Source organism: Zootoca vivipara, chromosome 11, assembly GCF_965207765.1.
Source record: "Zootoca vivipara chromosome 11, rZooViv2.hap1.1, whole genome shotgun sequence".
Classification (NCBI taxonomy): domain Eukaryota; kingdom Metazoa; phylum Chordata; class Lepidosauria; order Squamata; family Lacertidae; genus Zootoca; species Zootoca vivipara.
In genome coordinates, this window is record NC_142594.1 from 11,697,804 (window position 1) to 11,724,481 (window position 26,678).

Sequence of the window (26,678 nt, forward strand, 5' to 3'; positions counted from 1 at the left end):
AAAAAGAGTCTAATATTAATTATGTATTTTAAGATCGTAATTATTTTGTTTCTATAGTTACAAGAATAATGTATGCAGAATCCTTGAAAAGGCTCATACTTCATACAGGTTTCTGCTTGGTTATACAGCATTTGTGTTGAAAATACTCCCATTTTGTCTTGAAATCTAAGGGTGGCTTATTTTGTTGCGAACTCTATGGGACAATTTCTTTTACAGTTACAGGGGGGGAGGGGGAATAGAGAGGGGGTTAATGTGCATATTTCTGTCTAGCCCTCTGTTGTTTAAAGTTGAGGGACACATCCTTTATTACTCCTCACTACTAGTGGTTCACTTACCAGAAAGTTGCATTCAAGGGTCTGAGTGGCTCTGCATTTGAGTGAGCAAGTGCTCTCTTCTCTGTTTGTCAGGTGTGGGGAATGTGTTTCGCTTGAGAGCTGTATTCTGGGTTTTTTTTGGGGGGGGTGCATGCTAATGGTGGGCAGGGCCAGAGCCCAAAATGGGTGGATCACGCCATTTTCTTTCTCACTCTCTGCCACCATATTCCTCCCCCTCCCCGTTGCCACTTGCATCATGAAATTAGGCAAGGTATAGGCCATTGATTCAGCAAATCAAATAGGGCCTCAGTAAGAGAAAGGCATCCCTTTCATGGATCACTGCCTTGTCGTGGCAAAGGGGCTTGAACAACTTAGAGAAGCTATGAGCTATGCCTTAGAAAGCACTGCTAATAACAAGGCCAGTGGAAGTGATGGTATTCCAGCTGAACTATTTAAAATTTTAAAAGATGATGCTGTTAAGGTACTATACTCAATATGCCAGCAAGTTTAGAAAACTCAGCAGTGGCCAGCGCATTGAAGAAGATCCCAATCTTCTACATCCCAATCCCGAAGAAGGGCAGTGCCAAAGAATGCTCCAACTACCGCACAAATTGCACTCATTTCGCACACTAGCAAGGTTATGCTTAAAATTCTACAAGGTAGGCTTAAGCAGTATGTGGACTGAGAACTCCCAGAAGTGCAAGCCGGATTTCAAAGGGGCAGAGGAACCAGAGACCAAATTGCAAACATGCGCTGGATTATGGAGAAAGCTAGAGAGTTCCAGAAAAACATCTACTTCTGCTTCATTGACTACACAAAAGCCTTTGACTGTGTCGACCACAGCAAACTATGGCAAGTTCTGAAAGAAATGGGAGTGCCTGATCACCTCATCTGTCTCCTGAGAAATCTCTATGTGGGACAAGAAGCTACAGTTAGAACCGGATGAACAACTGATTGGTTCAAAATTGGGAAAGGAGTACGACAAGGTTGTATATTGTCTCCCTGCTTATTTAACTTATATGCAGAATTCATCATGCGAAAGGCTGGACTGGATGAATCCCAAGCCGGAATTAAGATTGCCGGAAGAAATATCAACAACCTCAGATATGCTGATGACACAACCTTGATGGCAGAAAGTGAGGAGGAATTAAAGAACCTTTTAATGAGGGTGAAAGAGGAGAGTGCAAAATATGGTCTGAAGCTCAACATCAAAAAAACTAAGATCATGGCAACTGGTCCCATCACCTCCTGGCAAATAGAAGGAGAATAAATGGAGGCAGTGAGAGATTTTACTTTCTTGGGTTCCATGATCACTGCAGATGGTGACAGCAGTCACGAAATTAAAAGACTCCTGCTTCTTGGGAGAAAAGCAATGACAAACCTAGACAGCATCTTAAAAAGCAGAGACATCACCTTGCTGACAAAGGTCCATATAGTTAAATCTATGGTTTTCCCAGTAGTGATGTATGGAAGTGAGAGCTGGACCATAAAGAAAGCTGATCGCTGAAGAATTGATGCTTTTGAATTATGGTGCTGGAGGAGACTCTTGAGAGTCCCATGGACTGCAAGAAGATCAAACCTATCCATTCTGAAGGAAATCAGCCCCGAGTGCTCGCTGGAAGGACAGGTCGTGAAGCTGAGGCTCCAATACTTTGGCCACCTCATGAGAAGAGAAGACTCCCTGGAAAAGACCCTAATGTTGGGTAAGATTGAGGGCACAAGGAGAAGGGGACGACAGAGGACGAGATGGTTGGACAGTGTTCTCGAAGCTACGAACATGAGTTTCACCAAACTGAGGGAGGCAGTGGAAGACAGGAGTGCCTGGCGTGCTCTGGTCCATGGGGACTAAACGACTAAACAACAAGAAGAGAAAGGCATATTGTACACATAGTAGTTTTCTTTCATAGAATTTTCATTCATGCTGCTTCTGATTCAGTTAACACTTTAGCGTTGTTGGGGTTAGCAGTAAGGAAACTTGAGCACCTACCAGGCTTGGAAAGTACAGTAAATGGTTGAGTTGAAAATATGCAGCAACTTTGCTCTGTTAACGAGGAGCAATATGTGAATGAATGTCCACATCTGGGAGACAAATGGAAAAGATCTAATTCTTGAAGAGCCCTTTGGGATGGTGATTTTATAGTACACTAAATGATATAGACCAGTAATTACGACACAGTGTGCTGCTCTCGAGCTTTTTTGTTATTGTTGTACAGTTTACTTTACAAAAAAAGTTGTAAAAATCATTATAAAAGATAAGCTTCATCCCTCTTGTTGGTAAGCTAAGAGGAGGAAACATAAAAGGTTAAGGTCTCTCCTCACTGGCTGTGAACTGTAGCCAAGATGTGTCCTTGGTAAGGAGAGGCCTTAATCCTAAGTGCTGCTGCAGGCAACACACTAAAGAGAAAAAATGACTAGAGTGGAGCAAAGTGACTGTGAGTTCCTCTCCAGGAGCCTGTCTAGGAGTGAGGAATTGGTGCTACAGTCTTGCTAAGTCAAAGATTGGTGAAATAAGTTTGCTGAAATAAATAGAACTTTATTTCACAGTAATCTTGGGTGGGATTGTGGTATACATCTATTTAAATTCAGCTGTTCATCAGTTAACTGTCTCCATGATATGGTAGCCCCATCTTGTGGAATGAAACCTATAGTTCACCTCTTCTCTCACAGTTAAAGTCGGACTCATAGCTCTTTCATAGACCATGTGCTACAGGTTGTAGGTCAGGCTGCAGACTGTGATACAAAAGGTGATAGAAAATAATTTTCTATGCTATCAGATAGCTTCACTTCATTACTGTCTTAGAAAGCAATATTTGTGTTAGATACGGTATGGCGTTTGGAGTAGTCGTTTTTCTGATGCTCGCCTTGTATTAATTAGTTTTTCAGTTGACATAAGAAATTGATTTAATGTGATTACTGTTAAGCTTTAAGGCTGTATATATAATGCCATGATTGTGTTAAAATTCTTATTTGCAGAGCAGGGTTTTTAACTATGATAAAACACTTTTTTTCAACCTTAAGGAAAGGGGATCTTTGGTATTCATCTCTCTGATAAATGATACGTTTTTCTCTTCCATAGACTTCTGCTGCTCATATTGTTTATGTAGGCTCTCATAATGCAAAGATCCTGAATAGAATTTGAGATATTCACTTCTGGACGCAAATCTTTTCTCTTTGCAACATCTCATATCTGTTTTCAATCTAGGTCATCCTTTTGCTAGGTTTGCCCAGCTCTATAATTCCCTCATCTCTCTGTATCTTAGCAACTGGTGCTGTTGACTGCCACTTCCAAACAATATCAAAATTTCCTCTTGTGTTTCTGGATTCTCTTTAATGGATGCTCATCTTCATAAATTTAATCATGGGCTGTTCTACTGCTGCCTCTTTTTGTAACGCTCAGTTGTAAATGCAATTTTTGTTTCTCCACTGTTAATGTAAATATGGCCTGTCAGATCTGAAAAGTTGGCAAAAAAAAAATCCCCAACTTTTAAATTGTTTTGTACAGTACATGAAGATTTAAATGTTTTTGCTTTATTTTTCTGTTATAAGTTACTGTTTCCGTTTCCTGATTTGCTTAGCATATTTACATTTGAATCTGTAAGATTGTTGCTTTTATTGTTGGATACATTTGTAGCCATACTATCTACTTTGGCCTCAGAATGCTCATTTCTAGAACTTTTTTTATTCTAAGAAGAGGCATCATCTCAGTGCTATCTTGCTAAACGCAAGCTCATTTTTTGACCTGCATTTTGTTAACCTCAACTCAGTGCCTTCTTCACTACTGCTGCTTCCTTGTTATCCTTCCGTGAGATAGGAGTATTGGTTTGCTATCTAGTTCCAGCCATTCTAAATTTTGGGTATTTTTTTCTGTGGCCGAGTTCAGAGAAAACGATCCCAGTCTTGTGAATCATGAACTATCAGTCCAGTAACCACCCAGTAATGTGCCTGTACACTCCTTCCCCCCTTCACTCATCCTAAGCTTTGGTCTTACTATCTTGATGTCTTAAGCCACAGTTTTCTGTGGCTTCTGAACTGTGGTTTAAGGTCTCCCTCAAAACCAGGATTCTGGTGTAATTGTCTGACTCATAAGGGATCCATGAAACCCAAATTTCCTGGCTTTTATGTCTTGGGAAACTGTGGTTTAAGAAGCCAGGCAAACTTTCCCAGAGCTTGGGCACATGAGGACAGGAGACAGTGGAAATGGCAAGGAAGTAGTATATGGACACACTGATTGTTACCAGGCCAACAAACATGCTTTTTTGGGACCAGGACCATTAATGTGGCAAATACATTTTCATTGTGTATAATGTATATTTTGAAAACGGACCATCATGTTATTTCTATATTCTGTCTGATTACAGTTTGGCACTGCAGCAGCTAGTGATGAAATCTGTTCCCAGAGCAAAATAAATTCATCTCTTTCCTTAAAAAAAATTAAAAATCTGCATGTTTTAAGCTAACTTGTGAACCCATTAACATTTTGAAGCACCATTTTAAAACGTGGCTTGTCTTTTTAATGAATGGGTCACTCTTAGTCTCAGAGTAGTCTGTGCAGTGTTCTGCCTTCTTTTTCACATAAAATCTTGGTGTTGACTATGGCTTCTTCTGCTTTTACATACCCCTGCCCAGTGGTGTGGATTGCTCTGACATTCATTGTTTTCATTTCTGAGAACAAATAATGACTTGCTGTTTCCTATGCTCTCTTGGTAGATTATGTGAGTGCTTCTTACTGTTGATTTGGCCTTAATGTGTGCTAAATTACATTGTAACCTTTAGCTACATCCTTATTTCTTATTGAATCTCTGCTCCTGTCATTTAGCTAGAATTTTATTTAGTGATTTGTGTGGGCTTACTAAGCTCTCACGAAGTACAATTTCTGCTTCTTTTCTTTCCACAAGATTAGATTGCATGCCCATTCCATTAAATTTACCCCCAGCGGTTAACCAGGTGCAGACTGACTTTAGTGGCCAGTTTGGTGCTACCATTAAAGAGCAGCCAATTGTCTATTTTTGAGGGTTTTTTTTAATGCTATAGGGCAATGATAGCCTTACAGCTGTCATTGGTGTACAGCTCCCATCAAGCCCAGCCATTGTGGCCAGTGGCCGTGGGTTATGGGAATTGGTGCCCATAGGGGCTACATGGAAGCTGCCTCAGGCACCAAAAAGTATTGGACCATATCTTTTGTTCTTCTTTTGCTTCTTTCATCATGTGTTTAATGCTGAATAGTATCAGGACATCAGTGAGAAGTGAGAGCTGGACCATAAAGAAGGCTGATCGCCGAAGAATTGATGCTTTTGAATTATGGTGCTGGAGGAGACTCTTGAGAGTCCCATGGACTGCAAGAAGATCAAACCTATCCATTCTGAAGGAAATCAACCCTGAGTGCTCACTGGAAGGACAGGTCGTGAAGCTGAGGCTCCAATACTTTGGTCACCTCATGAGAAGAGAAGACTCACTGGAAAAGACCCTGATGTTGGGAAAGATTGAGGGCACTAGGAGAAGGGGACGACAGAGGACGAGATGGTTGGACAGTGTTCTCGAAGCTACGAACATGAGTTTGACCAAACTGTGGGAGGCAGTGCAAGACAGGAGTGCCTGGCGTGCTATGGTCCATGGGGTCACGAAGAGCCGGACACAACTAAACAACAACATCAGGACATTATTCAAATTCCTTGCACCTTTGTGTACACAGTACATTTAAAGCATGTGCACCTGTACCCCCAAGGAATAATGGGAACTGCAGTTCACACCACAGAGCAATAAATCCCATCACCCTTAACAAATTGCAGTTCCCATGAATATTGGGGGTTAGGGGGTTGGGTGCGCTTTAAATATATGCATAGCTGCCAAGTTTTCCCTTTTCTCATGAGGAAGCCTATTCAGCATAAGGGAATTTCCCTTAAAAAAAGGGATAACTTGGCAGCTATGAATATATGATGTGTCTGGAATTATTATTCTTTTGTATTGCTGACTGTATTCATGCAGTTTCTCACTGAAAATGTCCTGCATTTGAGCGACCCAGGACATTTCTGCGTTATTTCATTGGTTTCACTGAAGGCTATATGACTCAACTCATTTACCCGATCCTTGGCTTTGTATTTTTATTCAACAGGCTTGAGTTTGAACTGCTTTGCCTTTTTAAAAACTGCACAAAGCAGGAGGCTTTTTTGAGCAAGCACTTCGTCTCTTCAAACGTAGGAATGCCATCTATAGAGAAGAACCAGGGGTTGCCAACCTTTTTTTTCTCTTGAGGGTCACATCCCTTCGTAGATAATCTGTCAGAGGTCACATGTTGACTGTGGGTGGAGCCAGAACAAAAAAAATACATGGACCCCTTTTTTTCCTACCACCCTCTTATCGTCTCTCCCTCTTTCTCCTCACCCTGTAGGCTACTACAGGAGAGACAGATCACTTCTACCACAGGTCTGAACTGATTGTTTGCAGGCGGCTTTTGAAATTAGGCTGAGGGCCATATGAGACCCTAGGACCACAGATTGCTTTATAGCATACCATGTCCTCCATGCAAATTCTTGGTGTCATAAGTCAGGGGAAACAAAGCAAATCTCCCTTTAAAAAAAAGGAGTGGGGGAATATTCCTTCCTGTCAGGTGGAGGATGTATGGGAGGAAGAAGCAGAGTCAGGATGGGGCAAACCTCTTCCCCCCACGTTTGAATGCCTGGCATTTTCTCTGTTTTTTGTTGCAGGCTTTGCTCGATGGTTTGTCAGATCTCCCCAAGTGGTATGGAATAAAGGAAATGCAAGCTCATTGGTTAGGAGAATGTGTTGGATGCTATTTTGAGTTCATGCTAAAGGTGAGGAGGTCCCTTCTTGGTGATGAGATATTCGTGCCATAATCTGCAGGAGACTGAAAACTGTTAGGAGTAAAACTAGAAATGTTAGCAATTACATGTGGGGTGTGGGTGCAAATGAAGGCTAGGGGGTCTTTTAGTCTGCAAGGCTGTTTTGCTCAGAACACACACCGCTGATACTGTAAGTGACATTGGCGTGGGGCATGTAGAGACATGGCTGGATTGGCTGTGTGACCGAATTCCCCATTGTATTCTCAGATGTGGACTGTGGCCTTTGGAACTGATTCTGAAAAATATCTGTAGAATTCATAAATGCAAGTTGGGGCCTGCAAGTGAAAATTGTGCGTGTTGCTCTGGAAGAAATTGCAGTAACCCTTTCTCTTGTCTTTTGTCAGACTAATAATAATCCTACAGGAGAGGTGATATCAGCCTATGCATGTGCACCTGAAGCCATATATGGTGCATCCCATTTACATATCTTGCCTAATCATAGACTGTTACATGGAAATAGCTGTTTAAAGGAAATCTTCCTGAAGGAGCTTGTCCCAGGAAAAGGTGAATCTTTCATTCATTCATTCTTTTCTTTCTTTCTTCTGGTAGTGCTTGATTTACTAAGACTAGGCAGTTGCTTGTCATGGTCAAGCTTGCGCAAAACAAGCCAATTCACATGTAATATTTTTTAAACGTTGCAGCTTGCCTTTTAAACATATGGCAGCAGCCTGATCTTCTCTGTAAAGACAAGTTGCTTCAACTGAGAAACCAGACTAGAATCAAAGGCCCTTATTGGATTAGTATAGGCATCCCCAAACTTCAGCCCTCCAGATGTTTTGGACTACAATTCCCATCATCCCTGACCACTGGTCCTGTTAGCTAGGGATCATGGGAGTTGTAGGCCAAAACATCTGGAGGGCCGCAGTTTGGGGGTGCCTGGATTAGTATCTTGAGGCAACTGAAAACTGCTGAACCAGCAAACTACATAATTTCCTTCCAGGAAAACAACAAAGTATTGTGACACCTTGAATATTAAGAAATTGCTGCGGTGTAAGGTTTTTTTTCCCTGTAGAGTCCAGTTCAGCATTTGTATATTTTGGTTTGCGTGTGTGTGTCTGTGTGTATTAGTTTGCGCAAACATGCACACACACTCATGCATGCATGAGAAAAGCTTTGCAAACAGCAAAATCAAATGACATGCAGCATACAGTTCTGGGCCAATTCAGTATAAAGCTGAAATATATATAAACGGAGCATAATGACCATTCACAACAGGAGCAAAACAGCCACACAGTCATCCTAGTTTTGCTCTGTTAATTAACACTTGCGACGGGAGTGGAGACCATTGTCTGAATTCAATTGAATCACATTTCTTGACAAATTCTATTGCAGGAATTGTATGCTGGAGTCTCCGTTTGAGGTTTTATTTGTTGAAGAACGTAGCTCCTTCGATGGTGCCCAAGTGCAGCAGATACCATGCTAGCGGCTTTTTGCCCCCTTTGGCAAATTGGCACATAGTGTAAGGTCTGAGTACCAAGAATCCCTGACTTCAGACTTGCAGCACCCTACAGTGTACAATGAGAGGCAGTGCGAGGCAGCAGCGAAAAATGCAAAATGCAAATATAATGTTTGAAAAGAAGATGGCTAGTATAATAACGCCTTTGTGTGAATTATTGGTGCCCCTGCATTTGAAATGCTGTGCACACTTGCAGTTACCCCATCGTGAAAAGTATGTTATAAGGCTAGAAAAGATGAAGAGTAAGCAGCCAGAACAGTTAGGGGGCTGGATCACCAGCTCTGTGAGGTTTTTGTCCCCCCATTTAAAGACTTGCTAAGAGAAAATATATTAAAAGTGTATAAAATTATACATTATTGGAGAAAGAGGAAGGAGGATGGGCACAGTCTTCTTCAGCCTTTGATAATATTAGAACTTTGGACCATGCAGTGAACTTGATTAGGAATAGCTAGGGGACACAGGAAAGGAAGCACTTTTTAACCCATAATTAATCCACTGTCACAGGATGCTGACTATTGGCTTAGATTTCTTTGCAGACGTTCATGAAAGAGAAATTTATTGGCAGCTGTTGGCAAAATAGAGCCTCCGTGTGCAGAGGCAGTATACCACCAAATACCACTTGCTGGGGAGCCAAGACTGTTGCCGTGGTGCCCTGTTGTGGGGTTCGCTGAAGCATCTGGCTGGTCCCTGTTGGGAAATGGGATGCTGGACTAAATTCAACTTTGGCTATCGTATTGTGGTTCTTGGGCCTTGGCTGAGAGGAGCTGCAACCTTCCTCTCTATTAGGAAATAGAAAAAAATATAGGAATAATAAATATTAGAGTGCATGCTTGTCTAAACAACATGATCAGTAGTAATTGATGAACAAGGGAATCTTCTGAGTATTTTTTTGTCCACTTTTATCTCTTGGCAGCAATATATTAAAGGGAAGGGTGGGTTCAGTAATTAATAATAATAATAATAATAATTAATAATTTATTACTTCTACCCCACCCATCTGGCCAGGCCTCCTCAGCCACTCTGGGTGGCTCCCAACAGAATATTAAAATCACGATAAAACATCAAACATTAAAAACTTCCCTAAACAGGGCTGCCTTCAGATGTCTTCTAAAAGTCAGATAGTCGTTTATTTCCTTGACATCTGATGGGAGGATGTTCCACAGGGCAGGCCCCAGTACCAAGAAGGCCCTCTGCCTGGTTCCCTGTAACTTCACTTCTCGCAGGGAGGGAACCACCAGAAGGCCCTCGGAGCTGGCCCTGAGTGTCTGGGCTAAACGATGAGGGTGGAGACGCTCCTTCAGGTATACTGAGCCAAGGCTGTTGAGGGCTTTAAGGACAGCACCAACACTTTGAATTGTGCTTGGAGAGGGGTACACCCCACCCCAAGAGGGCAACTGGATCCAGGGAGACTGGGAGATGGCCATCACACTCCTGTTGGCTGGAATAGAGCATTGTACAGTACCCTTTTATCACTTACAGTACAAGTAAAAAGGGCATAAAATGGCAGCATCTAGTGAGAGACCACAGGATTGCATTTCCCTGAGAGAGATATTGCAAATACCAACTAGTGATCTCTTAAAACCAAAGAATGGCAAACAATTCTGCAAGACGAAAAGAGACAATCTTTCAAAAATGGCATAAAAGGGAAAGCTTTCCAGTATAAAGACAAAATATATGCTGCCCATTATGGGTTTTTTGGTTTTTGCTTTTATTTACATATTCATTTCCTTGCACAAATATTTCATGTGTCCTTGGAGAACGGTAATTATTTTTTCAGGGGGTGGGATAATTGAAGCGTGAGGTTCAAATTGTGAGAGAAATCTTTCAAAAGTGCAAGAAGCTTTGTTTCCATCAGAAACTAATTAAATTCAGAATTACTGCTATTGATTCAAGCAGGCTGACACCGGATCTTCAAGGGCTGCTTCATTAGGTTTTCAGTAACACAAGAGAGCAGCAGGCTCTCTTAGCAGTAAGTGAACACTCTTGGCACAATGTTCCTATTATTATGATCTCTTTTTTTGTAGAGTCTCTTACTTCAGTGACAGCTCTGAACCTGCTCACCAGTCAAGAGATTCCTGTAGTCATTTCCGCAAAATCTGAGTTTGAAGGCTCTGTCGATACTAAAATAGGTGAGTACAGGAAACATACTGAAAACATAAGGCTTGCTCAGCTGAAACTGTAAAAGTGGTTGTTTCTGGGTTCTAGAAGCATCCATGGAAGGGAAAATAAAGGTTGATGTACTAAGCACTGCTAGGGTTGCCAGATTCAAAGCTGGTAAACAGTCATCTGCTTTAAATTTTCCACGCAGCTGCTTTTGCCTGTTTCTCTGCTCCTGATTTGAAGGTTTGCAGCTACCACAAGATGTAGTGATAGTCACCAACTTGGATGCCTTTAACAGGGATTAGACCAATGGGAGATAAGGCTATCATGGGGGAAATGAGTTTCTGCATGCCCCTAAAAGTCGCCTGCTGGAGGCCCAAGTTTGGGTAATATTGCTCTAAATGGTACAAAAACATGTGTCTCTAGCACTTTGGGTTGCTGTTGTGCTCATGTCTTGCTGGTGGGCTTCCCAGCAGAATCTAGTTGGCCACTGTGGGAAATGAGATGCTAGACTAGAGGAGCCTGTGGTCTGATTGAGCAAGGCTGTTGTTCTGGCTGTTCTCCAGCTTTCAGTTGGGCAACCCAAAGTACTTGAGACACATGTTTTTATATCATTTAGAGCAATATTACCCAAACTTGGGCCTTCAGTTGTTTTTTTGGACTACAGTTCCCATCATCCCTGACTACTGGTCCTGCTGACTAGGGATCATGGGAGTTGTAGTCCAACAGCAATTGGAGACCCAAGTTTGGGAAACACTGATTTATAGTGTATGCCGGCCACCTGTTATAATTGGTGTCCTGTATAGAAGATTAGCTTGGTATGTGTCTGAGTTCATTTCATAAACTTCAAAGTTGATTTCTTTTCAGTGAAATGGTAAAACAATGCTTTTCCATTTTTAAACAACAGCCTTCTAAACTTGTTAACCTTTCCCCTCTATTTATTGTTGTTTTCCAACTTTTGACATACACAAGAATGTAATTTGAAGCTTTGAGCCATCAGTTAAAATAGGGGTGGGGAAACCTGTGATAATCCAGATGTTTCTGGACTGCAGTTCATATCATCCTTGACCTTTCGCCGCAATGTCCAAGGCTAATGACAGTAAGAAACCCCCGCCACCACCTATGGATGGCCACAAGCTCCCCTTGAATTAAAATGTTATATTCAAAATGGAAAGTAATAGAATTAAAGTAATCAGTATCCAAACATCAGCATTAATTCTGATTTTGATTATTGAGATCCAATAACTTACAGAAGTATTTTGCCCTACGAGGTGTGGGTTTTGGATTTTATTTCATTTTTAAAAACACCTCACCACCCCCTGCAGTTTCACAAATGTCTTTGAAGCTCCCCTCATTTTCCAAAGCGTATTTGCCATGCAGCACGGAGAGCTTCTCTGTCAGAAAGATGCATCTAACCCACCTTTCTTCATCTCTCAGAAGTAATGTCACCATGCTTCTTTAGATCTAGCCTTTGCTTTGCAGCAAGAGGAAAACTTGCAAATGAACGCATTGAGATTGATTTTGCAGCAGGAATTTATAGTTCCAGTGCTGGCTAATATGAAAACCAGGATGAGAAAAGAGAGGTTGCATCTTGGAATATATAGAGCCAAGATGTCAATGACAAATTCATCTTATCAATATGTGTTGAATTGAATCGGCCAAGGGCTATAGAGTTGAATGCAGAGAGTATTGTTTTAATGGAAGAGGAATTGGGAGTCAGTTTAGATACATTTTGATTTGGAAGGTTGATTTGTAGGCTGAAAGGGATAGAGAAACATGGGTTGAAGAGGCTGAAAGTATATGCAAGAAGTATATACCATATTTTTCAGTCTATAAGATGCCCCCATGTATAAGACTGCCCCCTATTTTTGCGGCAACAACCAATCGCCAGTCCACCCTTGGCACTATCCGTGTATAAGACACCCCCTAATTTTTCACATTATCTTTTAGGGAAAAAACCTAGTCTTATACATGGAAAAATATGGTAGTTAGCAATGCTGCCTGAACTCTGAATCAGAAAGCTATTTGATTGCATTTTCATTTTAAAACCCCAAAGGTGTGAGTCTTATTTGAAATCTGTTTAAGAAACACTTTCATTTTATTCTCCCTTCCAAGGAATCCCTTGCATTAAACCAGATGATGCTGAAGTTGCTAAGAATTTGGGTCTGTTGTTTGAAGAAGTAATTGAAACACTGCCGGATGGTTCAGAGAGACTGATCAACTCCGGAGAGGTTAGTGCACTCCTGTGTTTCTGCTTTCTCTCATCCCCACTCCTCCATGGGAACGAATGACAACTTTAAAACTCACACACAAACATGTAACCAGATATTTGATTTTTACATGTCAGGCAATTTTTAAAATGTGTGTAACAGAAAATGAAAGTGTGAAATTCATATACCGTATTTTCCGCTCTATAAGAAACACCTTTTTTCCTCCTAAAAAGTAAGGGGAGATGTCTGTGCGTCTTATGGCGCGAATGCGTCTTATGGGGCGGTTTTATTTATTTATTTACTTTTCCCATTTTATGTTGCATGAGTTTTTTCAACTGTTCTTATATGTTCTTTCAATGCTGATTTCATATCTGAAGTCGGTTTTGTTCTGTAAGCTCTAGTTTTTTTGCAATTCATGTTTTTCACTTTTCACCATAATCTTCATTTTTTTGCAATGCAAGAATTCAATATTTTATTAAACACATAGCCAAAGTAGTACAATATGATTATAAATGTAAGTGACTTACATAGCATTGAACATGACATGTATAGCATTGAAAAATGACATGTATATCTATGTACAGTTGAAGGTATGCAAAAAAATGTATTCCCTTGGGATACAGTATATACAAGCTGCTGTTATTCAGGTAAGAATTTGTGCTGGTATTTGAGGAGGGTGTGATTCAAATAAAATTTTCTTGCTTTCCTGCTCTAAAAACTAGGTGCGTCTTATGGTCAGGTGTGACTTATGGAGCGAAAAATACGGTAGATGCAGACATACGTGGTTTGGTTTAAATGCTTCAGGCTAATGCGCTTCCAAACCCTTCTAGGTGTAGGAACATAGGTTCTGGCACTGCATGGATTCTGCTTCATATAGTTGGCACCAGAGAAAGAACTGAGCCAGTGCTGGCAGTCTCCACTGCTGGCTTTTATCGTAGTCATCTGATATGTACTAATAGAAGATAGTGATCAGTATGAAAATACTAAACTCTGCTTTAGCACTACACGTATGAGCTAGAATGAGCCCGAGCAAAGCCTTGGTTTCTCCTGCTGCATAGCTGGAACCAGGACTTCTGCCATATGCATCCTAAAATACTTTTCTGAAGTCCAGGTTTCTTATTATGTACAAACATGTTTAAAACAAACTCTTAAGTTGCAAAGCGATACAGCTTCATACTATCGCTGCTCAGCCACCCACCCAACAGAGACTTACTTTTATTTTTAAACCTGTTTAGTGTAAGACCAGAAACAAATTGCTCTAGGGCAGTCATGTCCAACCGGTTGATCGTGATCTGTCAGTCGATCGCTGTGCATCCCTGGTTGATCCTGGTTGATCACCCACCCCACCCCCACCCCGCAAAAGCTCAACAGTAGATCACTGCCAGTTGTTTTTTTTTATAGTGGGAGTAGATCGCAGTCTCTTGAGAGTTGGACATCCCTGCTCTAGGAGATTAAAATAATTGTTCCAGGAAACTCATCTGGAAATGCACACCAGACCACCATGCCCAAATCCAAGAGAGCAGCTGCCAGTAGTGGCCTGATCATTAGACTGCTGGGAACTGAGAGGCTTGAACAGAAGATGAAAATGGAGAAAATTTGGGAGACTATTAGGACTTTGGATAGAATTCCATTCTCTTGACTATGGTGGTGGGATATATACTGTACCTAGGAACATTACTGTGACTACCGTTGCAGTGAGAATATTGGAATACATCAACATCTGTCGTTCTCAGTTCACAGGTATGAGTAGACAACAAGCGTTAAATGCCATCACTCAACAAGCCAAAAATAAAGGAGTAGGAGGACACTTAACAAGCAGTAAATTGAAAGATTGGCTGATCTCGCGGCAGCGTTATTGGGGGACGCCTATTCCAATCATTCACTGCCAGAGTTGTGGTCCTGTTCCTGTCCCTTACGAAGACTTACCTGTGGAATTGCCCAGTGTCGCATCCTTTACAGGAAAGGGCGGCTCACTTTTGGCTTCTGCTTCACACTGGGTAAACTGCTTGTGTCCGAGGTGAGTGCACAATACTGCACGTTTTCTTTACAGCTTCTAGTCAGTAATTTGGCTGAAAGAGGAGTAAATTTTGTTTCATCATTATCATCATTATTATTATTATTGTTGTTGTTAAACATTTGGTCGATGCTATGGCTCCTGGTTTTCTTTTTTTTAAAAAAGAGGACAGAAAACTAAAGCTTAGTGTCCTACAGATCTGACTATCTCATCCCAGTGTACCTTTGTGATTGCCTTCTGTGAAAGTGGAGAGCAGCCTCAGGTTCTTTCCTATGCACCAGATCTTTTTATGCAGGAGAAAGAGCTTAACTCTAAAGGTCTGTGTGTCTGTTTCTTCCTACTGCTAGGCTCAGTCATTAGAGGAACAGGGTTTTTCTTTGGAACGAAGGCATTGTCTTCCTCTTTATAGCAAGGTTAGCTGTATTACTATTGGAAACGGAGTTAAGGCTAGCTCTGTGGGCTGCTTTTCCTTGGGAAATGGGGAGATCTTAGTTTTCTTCTCTTGCATGAGTCTGGTGCCAGGGCTGCTTCATATATATTTCTTCTTTTAAGTGCAAGGGCAAAAGGGGGGGGGTCATTTGTTTTAATTTGCTGCAGATAAAGGGATCAGGAATCTGCTGCTTTGTGTACCAAAATATTATCTCTGCACTGGAAAATGGTAAAGTTTAAAGTCACCTAGGACCACTGCTTTTGGTTCAGATCTGAACTTGTTTATGTTAGGCAGCTATTTGTATTAGAAAGGAGTTTTATGCAGGCCAGATTTAAGCCTTTTGTTTGCTTGGTTCAACAGAATCTAATTCAGATTTAGAGAATTATATTTTCATTAGGGAAACTAGATCTGTATTCTCCAGGGTCTGGTGGATGGCTAATGCTTGGTGGAAAGGATCAGAATTTACCCGTATCCTTGAGAGACTGTTTCCTCATCATGTGTATAATGGAACATTGCTCTCAGCAGAGTTGACACATGATGAATTCTGTATTGTTAGGCTGACTCATTGGAGCCGTTAAATGATCTCAAGTTATTCACACTTCAGAATACAGAAGCAGTAAACCTGTCACTTTCTCTGGAGATTCAAGAGCTAGTGAATAGATTATTTTTGGTAGTGTGGTACCTCAGTGCTATGACTCAGAAAGACTCGTTCCATTTTGTTGCTGTTGCAAAAGGCATTTAATGTAAAGAACTATGCTCAGGCAAATCTCAGCCAAGAAATTCATCTTAATAAATGCCTCACTTCAGAAGGGAGCCAGAAGTACAGTTGTACCTTGGAAGTCGAACAGCTTAGTTCCTGAACGTTTTGGCTCCCGAACGTCACAAACCCGGAAGTGACTGTTCCAGTTTGCGAACTATTTTTGGAAGCTGAACGTCCGACAGTTTAGTTGGAAGTTTAGTTGGAATCTCCTTTCTTGGAAGCCATTAATTTGGGTCCTACCCTCCAAAGCAGGAGAAAACAAGCTTGCTCCATGTGACAGCCCTTTAGTTTTTTGAATATGTCTATCCTATCTCCAGTTTACCAGGCTAAACATAACCTGGGGCGTAAAGGAAAAAGAGAGCCATCTGCTCACTATTTTGAATGAGCTTGAACCAGACTAAGTTTGTTGGTGAGACATAAAATACTTCATCCGGATCCAAACTAATTATCGGTGCATTGTAAATTTACACACAAGTTTATATCCTTATAAAATGATAGCAAATCTTGAGTAATAGCATTTACGTTCCACATTTTACTGTTGTAAAAGGCTTCAGTGAACACTCAGCTGGGAGCAAGTATCCATCCATGTGCCCATTCTCAGAGGAATAGATTTCTGCTATTCTTTTTGAGTTTTCAGGGACCCTACAGTGTAATGCTGGTAAAAAGGTATAAAGTACCTTGGTGCTTGGGAAATCTGGAGGGTTGACAGTAGTTTGAAAGAATAAGAGATCACTGAATTGACTCTTGAAAGGTTCATTTATGACTCATTCATGCAAGTTGTAAGGCTTTAGGACCAATTTGGATTCCTATCCATTCAGATTAACTGGGGTTTGCTGGATTTCACAGTAGGAATGAATGAATCTACCCATTTTGGATTCCCTCGGTTTTTCATTTTTCCAGTTTTAAGTTCATTTCATCAGATGTAAGAATTTAGAGAGAGAGAGAGAGAGAGAGAGAGAGAGAGAGAAGGTATTCCTGGCTTATTCACATTTCTGATTTCTCACTTCTGATATGATTTGAAAAGCAGAGACTTATAGATCTTGCCTCTGCTGAGATCTGTGAGCTCTGACTTCGCACGCCCAGTTAGAAGCTTGGCTTATACAACAAGTGAGCATTACAGATCTGTAGTTCGTAAATTGGCTGTTAATGCGGCTTCAGTCTCATAAGGGGCATCATAAAAAAATATGTGCAAACAAAGCTCCCCAGATGGTTCCCTTCTATCTCTGCAGAACCCTAATAGTTATAATTTGTGTTCCTCAGGTGCAAGCAGCCTGCAAAAAGGGAAACGGACACCATGGATACATTTGTTGATTCAGCTTGGTATTACTTAAGGTACACTGATCCTCATAATTCTGAGAGGTAAGTAACTTAGGCAGCATTCATTCAAGCAGGCTGGTATGTAATCTTATAAACTGGTCCTGTTATTCATAGCTCAATTTGGAAGGAGTGGCAAGGCTCTCCTGTAGATAATCCTTAAATTATGCTCACAGATGATTCCTGTGAGGGGTCTGTTGTTGTTCTGCAAGTGGTGCCCTTTTCCCAGTATACAAAGGAGTTAGCCTGTTGGTTGTTTTTAAAGTGCATCCCTTAGCTCATCTTCTGACATGGTGCAGTCCTCTGACATGCAATATATTTGAAACCACCTTATTGTCAAAACCTCCCAGGATCTAAAGAGCTCATCATCTGTATATTTCTGCAAGTGGTTTTTCTGCCTGTCCTTCTTTCTTTCTGTCTGTCTGTCTGTCTGTTCATAGGTTTGGAATGTCTCTCAAGTTATGGTTGCCAAATTTGGCTTGAGGGTTCCCAAGGTGGGGCAGCATTTTTCTTCAATGCTGGGACACTGGCCACCATTTTGAATTAAGATGCTCAACCGAAATATGGCTTTGCCTGTTTTTTTGCCATAGGTTCAGCTGCCTCTTGAGGTATCATCACCAAACGTTGTCTATGTTTGGACACTAGGCACCATTTTGAATCAAAATGACAGATCAAAGCAATCCTAGTTAAAGATTGGCTCCCTCCATAGATTCATTTCAGCATGTTTCAGATTGGAGTTGGTGCGTGTGCAGCCCTAAAACTTTCAAATTACACTATCCATTTAAAAATCAACGCCTTGTTTTTTGGATGGCTTTTAGAGTCATAGCTGTCTCACTGTACACATGCAGGAATGTTAAGAGCAGGAATGTTTAGAGTTAACCTGTTTAGAGGGTTTATCACACTTCTACTGTTGTGTTTGTTTCGTTCAGAATAGAACTTTTACGTTACAACAGCTTTGTAGTTTTAAGCACATAAAGGTATTCCTACATGAACTCACTGACTATGAACCTCCCTTATTAGTCAGATATGCAAACCTGAATAACCCCAACAGAGCTATCTGATTGTAAACAGATGAAAAACATTAGCAGGATTATTGTAATAACCTGCAGTTTCACAAGAGTATATATTTACAGTAGTTAATTAAATGAGCAAGTTAAATGAATTTGGATATGCAGAAGATACTAAAAAAAAATTAAGAAACCACAGAAAGAGGGGGAAGGAAGTCAAATTTTGAAATGTTAAATTGATTGTAAAACTAATGAAATGTATAAATTTGAAAAGTATAAACAAAAACTTAAATTAAAACAACAACAACAGAGCTATCTGATGCCCTTTGCTGTCATTCAGTTGCACCTAAGCAATATGAAGATTTGATTTTATAATGAAGTGTTGTTTGGATAACTATAGCCACTGAATGTTCAGGGTGGATTTTGTTTTACTATAATGAAGTCATGTTGCCCCCTGCTGGTAGCATCCAAATGTTTACTCCTGTAAGTCGGTCAAATCCATTTGTACTGATTCTTACTAATTGGAATCATTCTAACTTTCCTTGGTCAGCTATGTTTCTTCTCATTACGCATTGGTTGTTTTCTCTATTAGACCTTTTCACAAAGACTTGGCAGATCACTGGATGCCTGTCGATCTGTACATTGGAGGAAAGGAGCATGCAGTTATGCATTTGTACTATGCCAGATTCTTCAGCCATTTTTGCCATAATCAGAAGATGACTAAACACAGGTAAGTGCGAGAACAGTGGCAGGCTTAAGCGTAATAAAAGCTTGCAGGGGAAGCAAGGTCACTTGTATACAACACTTCTCATTGTATTTTAGGCTTTGTATCCTGGTAGATTTTCTGAGAAGTGAGGGTAGTAGTATTGCAAACTAGTTTTGCAGATTTCTATAGGGCTTCAGACAGCACCTGCAAAACAATGGCAACTAAAACCAGTTAGCTCCCAGCAGCACTTCCAGGACGAATGGAGAAAAGATACATGCATCTCAGCGTAACTGTTCCAAGACCCTATAGCTCAAGCGTTGGCAACGTTTTCCTGCCATGGGCCGGATCGTTCCCACAGACGATTGTCCATGGGCCGGACATGCGCAGAAGCGATTTCCAGTGCTGCCCTGCCCATGTCCAGGGCACCAGAAATCACTTCTGTGCATGCCCGGAAGCTGAAAACCGTGCCTGCGCAGAAGCGATTTCCGGCGTCTGGGCATGCGCAGACATGGTTTCTGGCATCTGCAGGTGTACAGATGCCATTTCCGGCACCGTTTGGCGAGTCCCTGCACCGCGCTGTGCCGGTTTAGCGCAGCACGCGGGGGACTTGCGGAGCGGGCAGCTCGGTGACCACCGGTGAGGCGGCTCGTGGGCCGGATAAACGGCCTCCGTGGGCCGGATCTGGCCCATGGGCCAGAGGTTGCTGATCTCTGCTATAGCTAGTGTCTATAATTGCCACCCATCCTCAGATACTGCCACAGAGCAGGTTTTCATTTATTTTAAAGGGTTTTGTAACAAAATATTTTAAGTACTGGCGGAGAGCATTTTGCACAGGGGTTCTGTTCCTGGCCCCCATGTGCCTCAGAGCCTTATAGGCATGCCTCATCCCATTATGCCTCCACACCCTCTGTTCTGCCTTCTTCCGGGTCCAAAAGGACCTGCGCATTGGCGATCACATGTCAGTTGGACGCTCCTGAAATCGTTGCCGCCTGTAACGCTTTCTTCCTTATTGCAATCATGTTACCCGGTCTGTATCACGTGACTGATTCTGAAATGGGGTGTTTTCTGTTTCTCTTTTAAAAATAATGAGCTCTACTTTTTGGTCCATCCTTTCCCCCTCCCCGGAGTATTTTTCAATTCCTGTCCTACAGGAGGAGGGGCGCTTTGTCTGAGCCCCAGTCATTGTTGCAGTGAGGCTACTTTAATTGAGGTGATTTTGGCAATAGAAGAAGCTGAGGCCAGAAGAGTGTGGAGTAGCAGAGCACTATGAACTGGGGAATAGATAGATAGAGGTCCAGTAATGACTGCTTGAAGAAATAACGGAATCGTACATTGCACTGCAGTATGGATAATATCTCAGAATAAAACTGGAAGCTCTTCCCAGTATGTGATCTACAAAAGCAGCTAGGTTGTGCTTCTAAATGTGGCCATGAGAGGGTGCTGTTACTGTTGGTGAATAACTCGGCAATAAATTTAGGAAAGATGTTGTAGAAGGTAGGGTTCATTGCTTGCTTTCCAGACTTTTGCGGGCTCTTCTTAGGCACATTTTTCCTTCTGTTTCTCCCCACTCACTCCCAGATCTCCCATACTTACAAGGATCTGTCTTTTTTTGTTACTCCCATACATGGTAAAATATTTTGTGCTTCTAGCTAGCATCTACCCCTGCAAACAAACATAAGCCGAAATCTCATCTTGTATCAACAAGGGAACATTTGTGAATTAACACTATGTCATCAAACATAAACGTTCCCTGAAAAATTACCTCTGACCAGGGGACTTGTCCATTCCCCCCCCCCCCGGGCTTTGCTTAAGTTGCCTTTCCCATGTATGGTAAAGTGTGGCCGTTTCAGATAAACGTATTTTTAGTGGAGAGGAACCTTTGCATTGGGTGAGCTCCTGTCCTTAAGCAGACCACATCTGGAATGCTGTCTCCAGTTCTGGGCACAATTCAAGAAGGATATTGAGAAGCTGGAACGTGTGCAGAGGAGGGTAACCAAGATGATCAAGGGTCTGGAAACCAAGCCTTACGAGGAACGGTTGAGGGAGTTGGGCATGTATAGCCTGGAAAAGAGAAGAGTGAGAAGGAGATATGATAGTCATCTTCAAATATCTAAAGTGCTGTCAGGTGGAAGATGAAGCAAGCTTGTTTTCTCCTGCTCTGGAGGGTAGGACCCAAACCAATGGGTTAAAGTTACAAGAAAGGAGATTCCGACGAAACATCAGGATGAATTTTATGAGACAGCCGTTCAAAAGTGGAATGGACTCCCTCGGGAAGTGGTGGCCTCTCCCTTCCTTGGAGGTTTTTAAGATTCCTGCTTTGAAGAGGGTTTCCAACTCTACATTTCTATGATTGTGTGAGTCCCCTGGTAGAAGCCAGACTGATTCTTTGGGGAATCTGGCTCTTGGGCTGCTCTCCCCAGGCCCTTGCAACAGTTCCTACCTTTCTTCATCTCGACAGCTATCTGTTCTCTCATTCGTTTAGAACATGTATTTATATGTATTTACAAACAGTGGGTGGCTCTGTGGGTTAAACCACTGAGCCTAGGGCTTGCTGATCAGAAGGTCGGCGGTTCGAATCCCCGTGACGGGGTGAGCTCCCGTTGCTCGGTCCCAGCTCCTGCCAACCTAGCAGTTCGAAAGCACATCAAAGTGTGAGTAGATAAATAGGTGCCGCTCCAACGGGAAGGTAAACGGCGTTTCCGTGTGCTGCTCTGGTTCACCAGAAGCGGTTTTGTCGTGCTGGCCACATAACCTGGAAGCTGTACTCCGGCTCCCTTGGCCAATAACGCGAGATGAGCGCCACAACCCCAGAGTCAGTCACGACTGGACCTAATGGTCAGGGGTCCCTTTACCTTTACAAACAGGTTGTGAGTTGCTTGGGGATACTCTTGGAGTAGGCCACAAAAGTTTTCTAAAGAGCAATACGCTGAAACATATTAAAGCAACAGCAATACAAAATCAAATTTATAACAGAGCCAGTATTACAGTGGTTAAAACACAGTACTAAAACAAAAGAATAGCCTTGTTGGATCAGACCAAAGCCCTGCTTCTAGCTGAGCGATCTGCTCCCACAGTGGCCAACCAAGTGCCTATGGGAAGGCCGTGAGCAGGGCAAGAGCTCTCTCCCATTCATAATCTTCAACAGTTGATAGTTAGAGGCAGATAGAAGATGGAAAAGACTGGGCAAATTATAAGGGCTTCTCCTTGCCCCAAAAGTCATTGTGCTTGGTACCAGGCAGTTTTCCATAGGGAGGATATTCCAAATTTGGGGAGCGACCACCAAGGAGGCTTGATCTTCAGTCACTAACTGCCTCTCCTTCAGAGGCAGGGGACCCAAAGGAGGGTCCATGCAGGTTTGTTTGGGGGGGGAGAGGTGGTCCCAAACCATTTAACTGCCAAGCTCCCTTTGGCTGGTTGACACACAGGTAGAGAACAAAAATAGAGTGAGGTCAGCTTTTTGAAGGAGATGGGTGCATATTTCAGGGTTGCTCAAGATCTCTGCTCCTGATGTTCCATCACCAAAACTTACATGTATAAAGTATGTTAAAAGTATGTTTCAACTGTTATTTTCAGCAGAATTATTTTTGTCTGTCCGCAGAGAGCCTTTTCATAAACTCTTAGTTCAAGGTATTGTCAAGAATCAGACTTTCAGGCTAGCAACAACTGGGCAGTATTTGAAGAGAGAAGAAATTGATCTTACTGGTGAGTGAGTCTGTTATGGGTATTGCATTCCTCTAGCTATATCCTGGAAATCAAATGACCAGTTTTGGGAAAGATCATTATTTGGCAGAGTACATAGAACTTGGCAACAATAGGTAGCTGGTTCCATTAAACCTCTGAACAATTTCCACAATCTTTCTGTGGACAAGGCTTTCTCTAGCTTCCCAAATCTTGCTGTAATCATATTAAGGGAAGAAATAGACTGCAAACATTGATGCTAGAACTGAGTTGACTATAACAATATATGATGCTGTATTGGTCAGTGGAATAGGCAAGGCTTTCATATATCTAGCAAGATGTTCCCGGTAGATGATTGTGGATAGCTGAACAGCATTTTATATGTTTATCTGGAAAAGAGTACTGCATATTTTGGTCTAATGTCTGTGCTGGAGTGTTCCTATATTTTACGTATGGATGAAGCAGATGTAAATTATTTGGGGTATTCATGCATTGAACCGGAAGTGTAATAAGTGGAATTGAAACTCATTTGCTCTTCTGCTCCCTGCTACTTCCTTCTAACATCCGAAGCCCTGACTTACATAAAAGTGTTGTTTTGTGAAGGACATGTTTGAAAGATGTTGCTCTTCTCAGTCCCTGGAAGACAATTGCTTTGGATCAGGGGAGACCATTCCACAAACAGGGAGCCCTGGTGCCTTTAAGGATAGGTCAAAGCCAGCATTTTGATTTGAGCCTTGAAACTAATTGGCAGCCAGTGCCTGTGAGGCCAGGATTGGCACTATATGCTCAAACTGTCCTGCCTCTGAGAGCAACCTGGCCGCCAAATTCTGTACCACCTGAAGTTTCAGAACTGTCTTCATGGGCAGCCCCACATACAACACATTGCAGCAATCTAATTGTGTATTATAATTGTGTGAGAAGGGATTGAAAGCAACCAGTTTTTCTTTAGACATGTAGAGCCAAAAGCAGTCGTTTTTTTCTGTGTCGTTCTGTGTTTAGGTCCTGAACCTGTTCACATGAAAACCAAAGAGAAGCTACAAGTGATGTGGGAAAAAATGAGTAAATCCAAGCACAATGGTATAGAACCTGAAGAAATGGTCCAGAAGTATGGAATTGATACAGTCAGACTCTACATCCTGTTTGCTTCCCCTCCAGAGCAGGACATCTTGTGGGATGCAAAGAGTAAGGCACCGTCCCGGCACTTGAATTCTTTTTCCTTGATTTGTGTTTGTACAAAATGCCTTTGAGGACTTAGATCAGGCATCCCCAAACTGCGGCCCTCCAGATGTTTTGGCCTACAACTCCCATGATCCCTAGCTAACAGGACCAGTGGTCGGGGAAGATGGGAATTGTAGTCCAAAACATCTGGAGGGCCGAAGTTTGGGGATGCCTGAATGGTTGGCAAAACTCACAGACTGATCTAGGCAGTGCTTTTCACTTTGGGCAAAATACCTCTTTTAGGTGTGTTTTTTTATAGTTACAGTGGTACCTTGGTTCTCAAACTTAATCAATTCTGGAAGCCCATTTCAAAACCAAAGCATTCCAAAACCAAGGCGTGCTTTCCCATAAAAAGTAATGCAAAATGGATTAATCCATTCCGGACTTTTAAAAACAACCCCTTAAACAGCAATTTAACAGGAATTTTACTATCTAATGAGACCATGGATCCATAAAATGAAAGCAATAAACAATGTACTGCAGTCACACAATCAATCAATCAGTAGCTGAAGTGGGTTCCACACAGTCACAAAAACCAAACAAAAAAGCCACAAAAACAAAAAATTAAAATAAATAGCAAAAACAGACAGACCTCAGCGTAACGCTCAAAATGGAAGTGTGGCACTCAAAATGGAAGTGTGGCACCCAAAACTGAGCATATTCGGCTTCCCAAAAAAGTTCGCAAACTGGAACACTTACTTCCGGGTTTGCACTGTTTGGGTTCCAAGTTGTTTGAGAACCAAGGCACCTCTGTACTGCTTTTGCAGTTTTACTACAATATATGCTATCTGTGAATTGTCATAGGTACAAGCATAATCTACATCCAGTTGTTTCTAAATTGTGGTGAATTCAGGGGTGATATAGGACATCTGCGATCAGCTATATCATCGCAAGTGGGAGACGGTTTTATTCTATTTTTATTTGAAAAGTGGCTGAATTCAAAATGAGCACATGTTGTGCAAACTGTTGTACTATCTCTATTTTTCCTTCCAGTTTAGCACTCCAGAGATACCATCTGGACAATAACACCTGCCGATTGGATTGTCTCTTTCTAATCTAGTCTTTAGATTGCTTCTTTCATTTTGGGCTTTAAATTGAACGCCTGAGACGTTGAAATTGCTGAAGCCAAAGTCATATAGCCTTTTGGGGATGGGGGGAATACAAGGCTCCCGAAAGCATAGAGCCCACACATGGGAGAGGAGCAGGATTGCACCCATGCTCTGGTGAGCAACCTGGCTGCTGAATTCTGCACCAGCAGCCTTTATCTTTGCTCCTCGAGTTGCACCACTGCATCATCTTCTTTGACCTCTCTGCTGAGAGAGTACTTGTGTTTGTCATCACTTTACATCAACGCTGGAAGGGGCCTTCTCTGTTAAGGCATTTCTGTCACTAGGCGTTCAGCCTAAAAACAAAAAGGGAAATACTTCTGAATATTTCAAATATAAAGTGTAGCTGCCATAGCAATAAGGCAGTGAATTTATTTTACTCCGTTTGCAAGTTGTATGTTAAAGTATTTGCTAGCTTCAAAACTATTAAATGCTGACTCATTAAAAGGGAGGGGACTTTTTGTCTTAACTTCTTTTTCTCCCTCTGAAAATGTTATCTTAACTCGTGCTAATGAAAACCTCTCTCTCCTGCCATTTTTCATTCAGCTGATGCAATCCCTGGGGTGGAAAGATGGCAATCTCGCCTCTGGAACTTAGCAACCAAATTTATTGAAGCTAGGAATTCTGGAACTCTGCCAAGTCCACAGCTCCTGAATCAGAAAGAGAAAGCTGAAGTCAAGCGTATCTGGGAGCAGAAGAACATCACTGTCTCTGAGGTTAGAAAAAATCCGGCTATTCTAAAAATGATGGAGTCCTTTTTGTTTTTAGTGATGTTTTGTTGTCACACTAAGCTTTAACAATATAATGTCCTTTTTATTTTAATAAAATACTAGCGGGGAGTGCTATAACCCCCCACCTACCCACTCCCTCTCGTTACCGTTAAATGGATAGTGGTAATACGTAAGTTTTGACCCGTCACACAAAGAAGCAGGGGAAGCCATGCCAAAGTCACATTTTGGTTTGCCATCTTGATTCAAAATGGCGACCTTCATGCCAGGTTTGGTGACAATATCTCAAGAGGCAACCAAACCTATGCCCCCCAAATGGGTAAAGTCACACCAAAGTGATGTGTCAGTCTACCATCTTGATTCAAAATGGCGGGCGGCATCCAAACATCAACAGAGAGTGCTGTCCCCACCTCAGAAACCTTTGTGCCGAGTTTGGTGACAATCTCTTAAGAGGCAGCTGGACCCATAGAGAACAAATAAATGGACAGACAGACAATTCACTTTCCAAGATATATAGTAGATTAGTCTTCTGATTACTTTTCTCTACTGCTTTTAAAACTCCCCCCTCTTTAAGCCGAGGAAAGTAAATGTGACTCCATAATGGCATACGATAATGATCCCCTACTCCCCAGATGTGAAAAAGCTAGAAGTGATATAAAGCAATGTAGAAGAATTGTCTCTCTGCATTCATAAAGTTGTTGCTCTGCAGGTAATATACCAATGTTACACTCTATAAATTCCTTAAGTGCTTCCATTTCTTTTGTTTTGTGTGGCACAGCT

At 41.8% G+C, this 26,678-nt stretch overlaps 1 protein-coding gene across 3 annotated transcripts in view; it reads left to right on the top strand.

Moving 5' to 3' along the window:
* The window catches only part of LARS2 (leucyl-tRNA synthetase 2, mitochondrial), a 59,071-nt gene that overhangs the window by 15,847 nt on the left and 16,546 nt on the right, over window positions 1-26,678 (top strand). For all 3 annotated transcript variants that reach the window (XM_035129423.3, XM_035129424.3, XM_035129425.3), the window contains 10 exons: window positions 7,016-7,123; window positions 7,516-7,675; window positions 10,652-10,756; window positions 12,843-12,958; window positions 14,671-14,954; window positions 17,402-17,500; window positions 19,055-19,192; window positions 22,767-22,870; window positions 23,846-24,028; window positions 25,717-25,886. In XM_035129423.3, coding sequence (XP_034985314.1) covers window positions 7,016-7,123; window positions 7,516-7,675; window positions 10,652-10,756; window positions 12,843-12,958; window positions 14,671-14,954; window positions 17,402-17,500; window positions 19,055-19,192; window positions 22,767-22,870; window positions 23,846-24,028; window positions 25,717-25,886 — 1,467 coding nt within the window. The remainder of the gene's footprint in view (window positions 1-7,015; window positions 7,124-7,515; window positions 7,676-10,651; window positions 10,757-12,842; window positions 12,959-14,670; window positions 14,955-17,401; window positions 17,501-19,054; window positions 19,193-22,766; window positions 22,871-23,845; window positions 24,029-25,716; window positions 25,887-26,678) is intronic.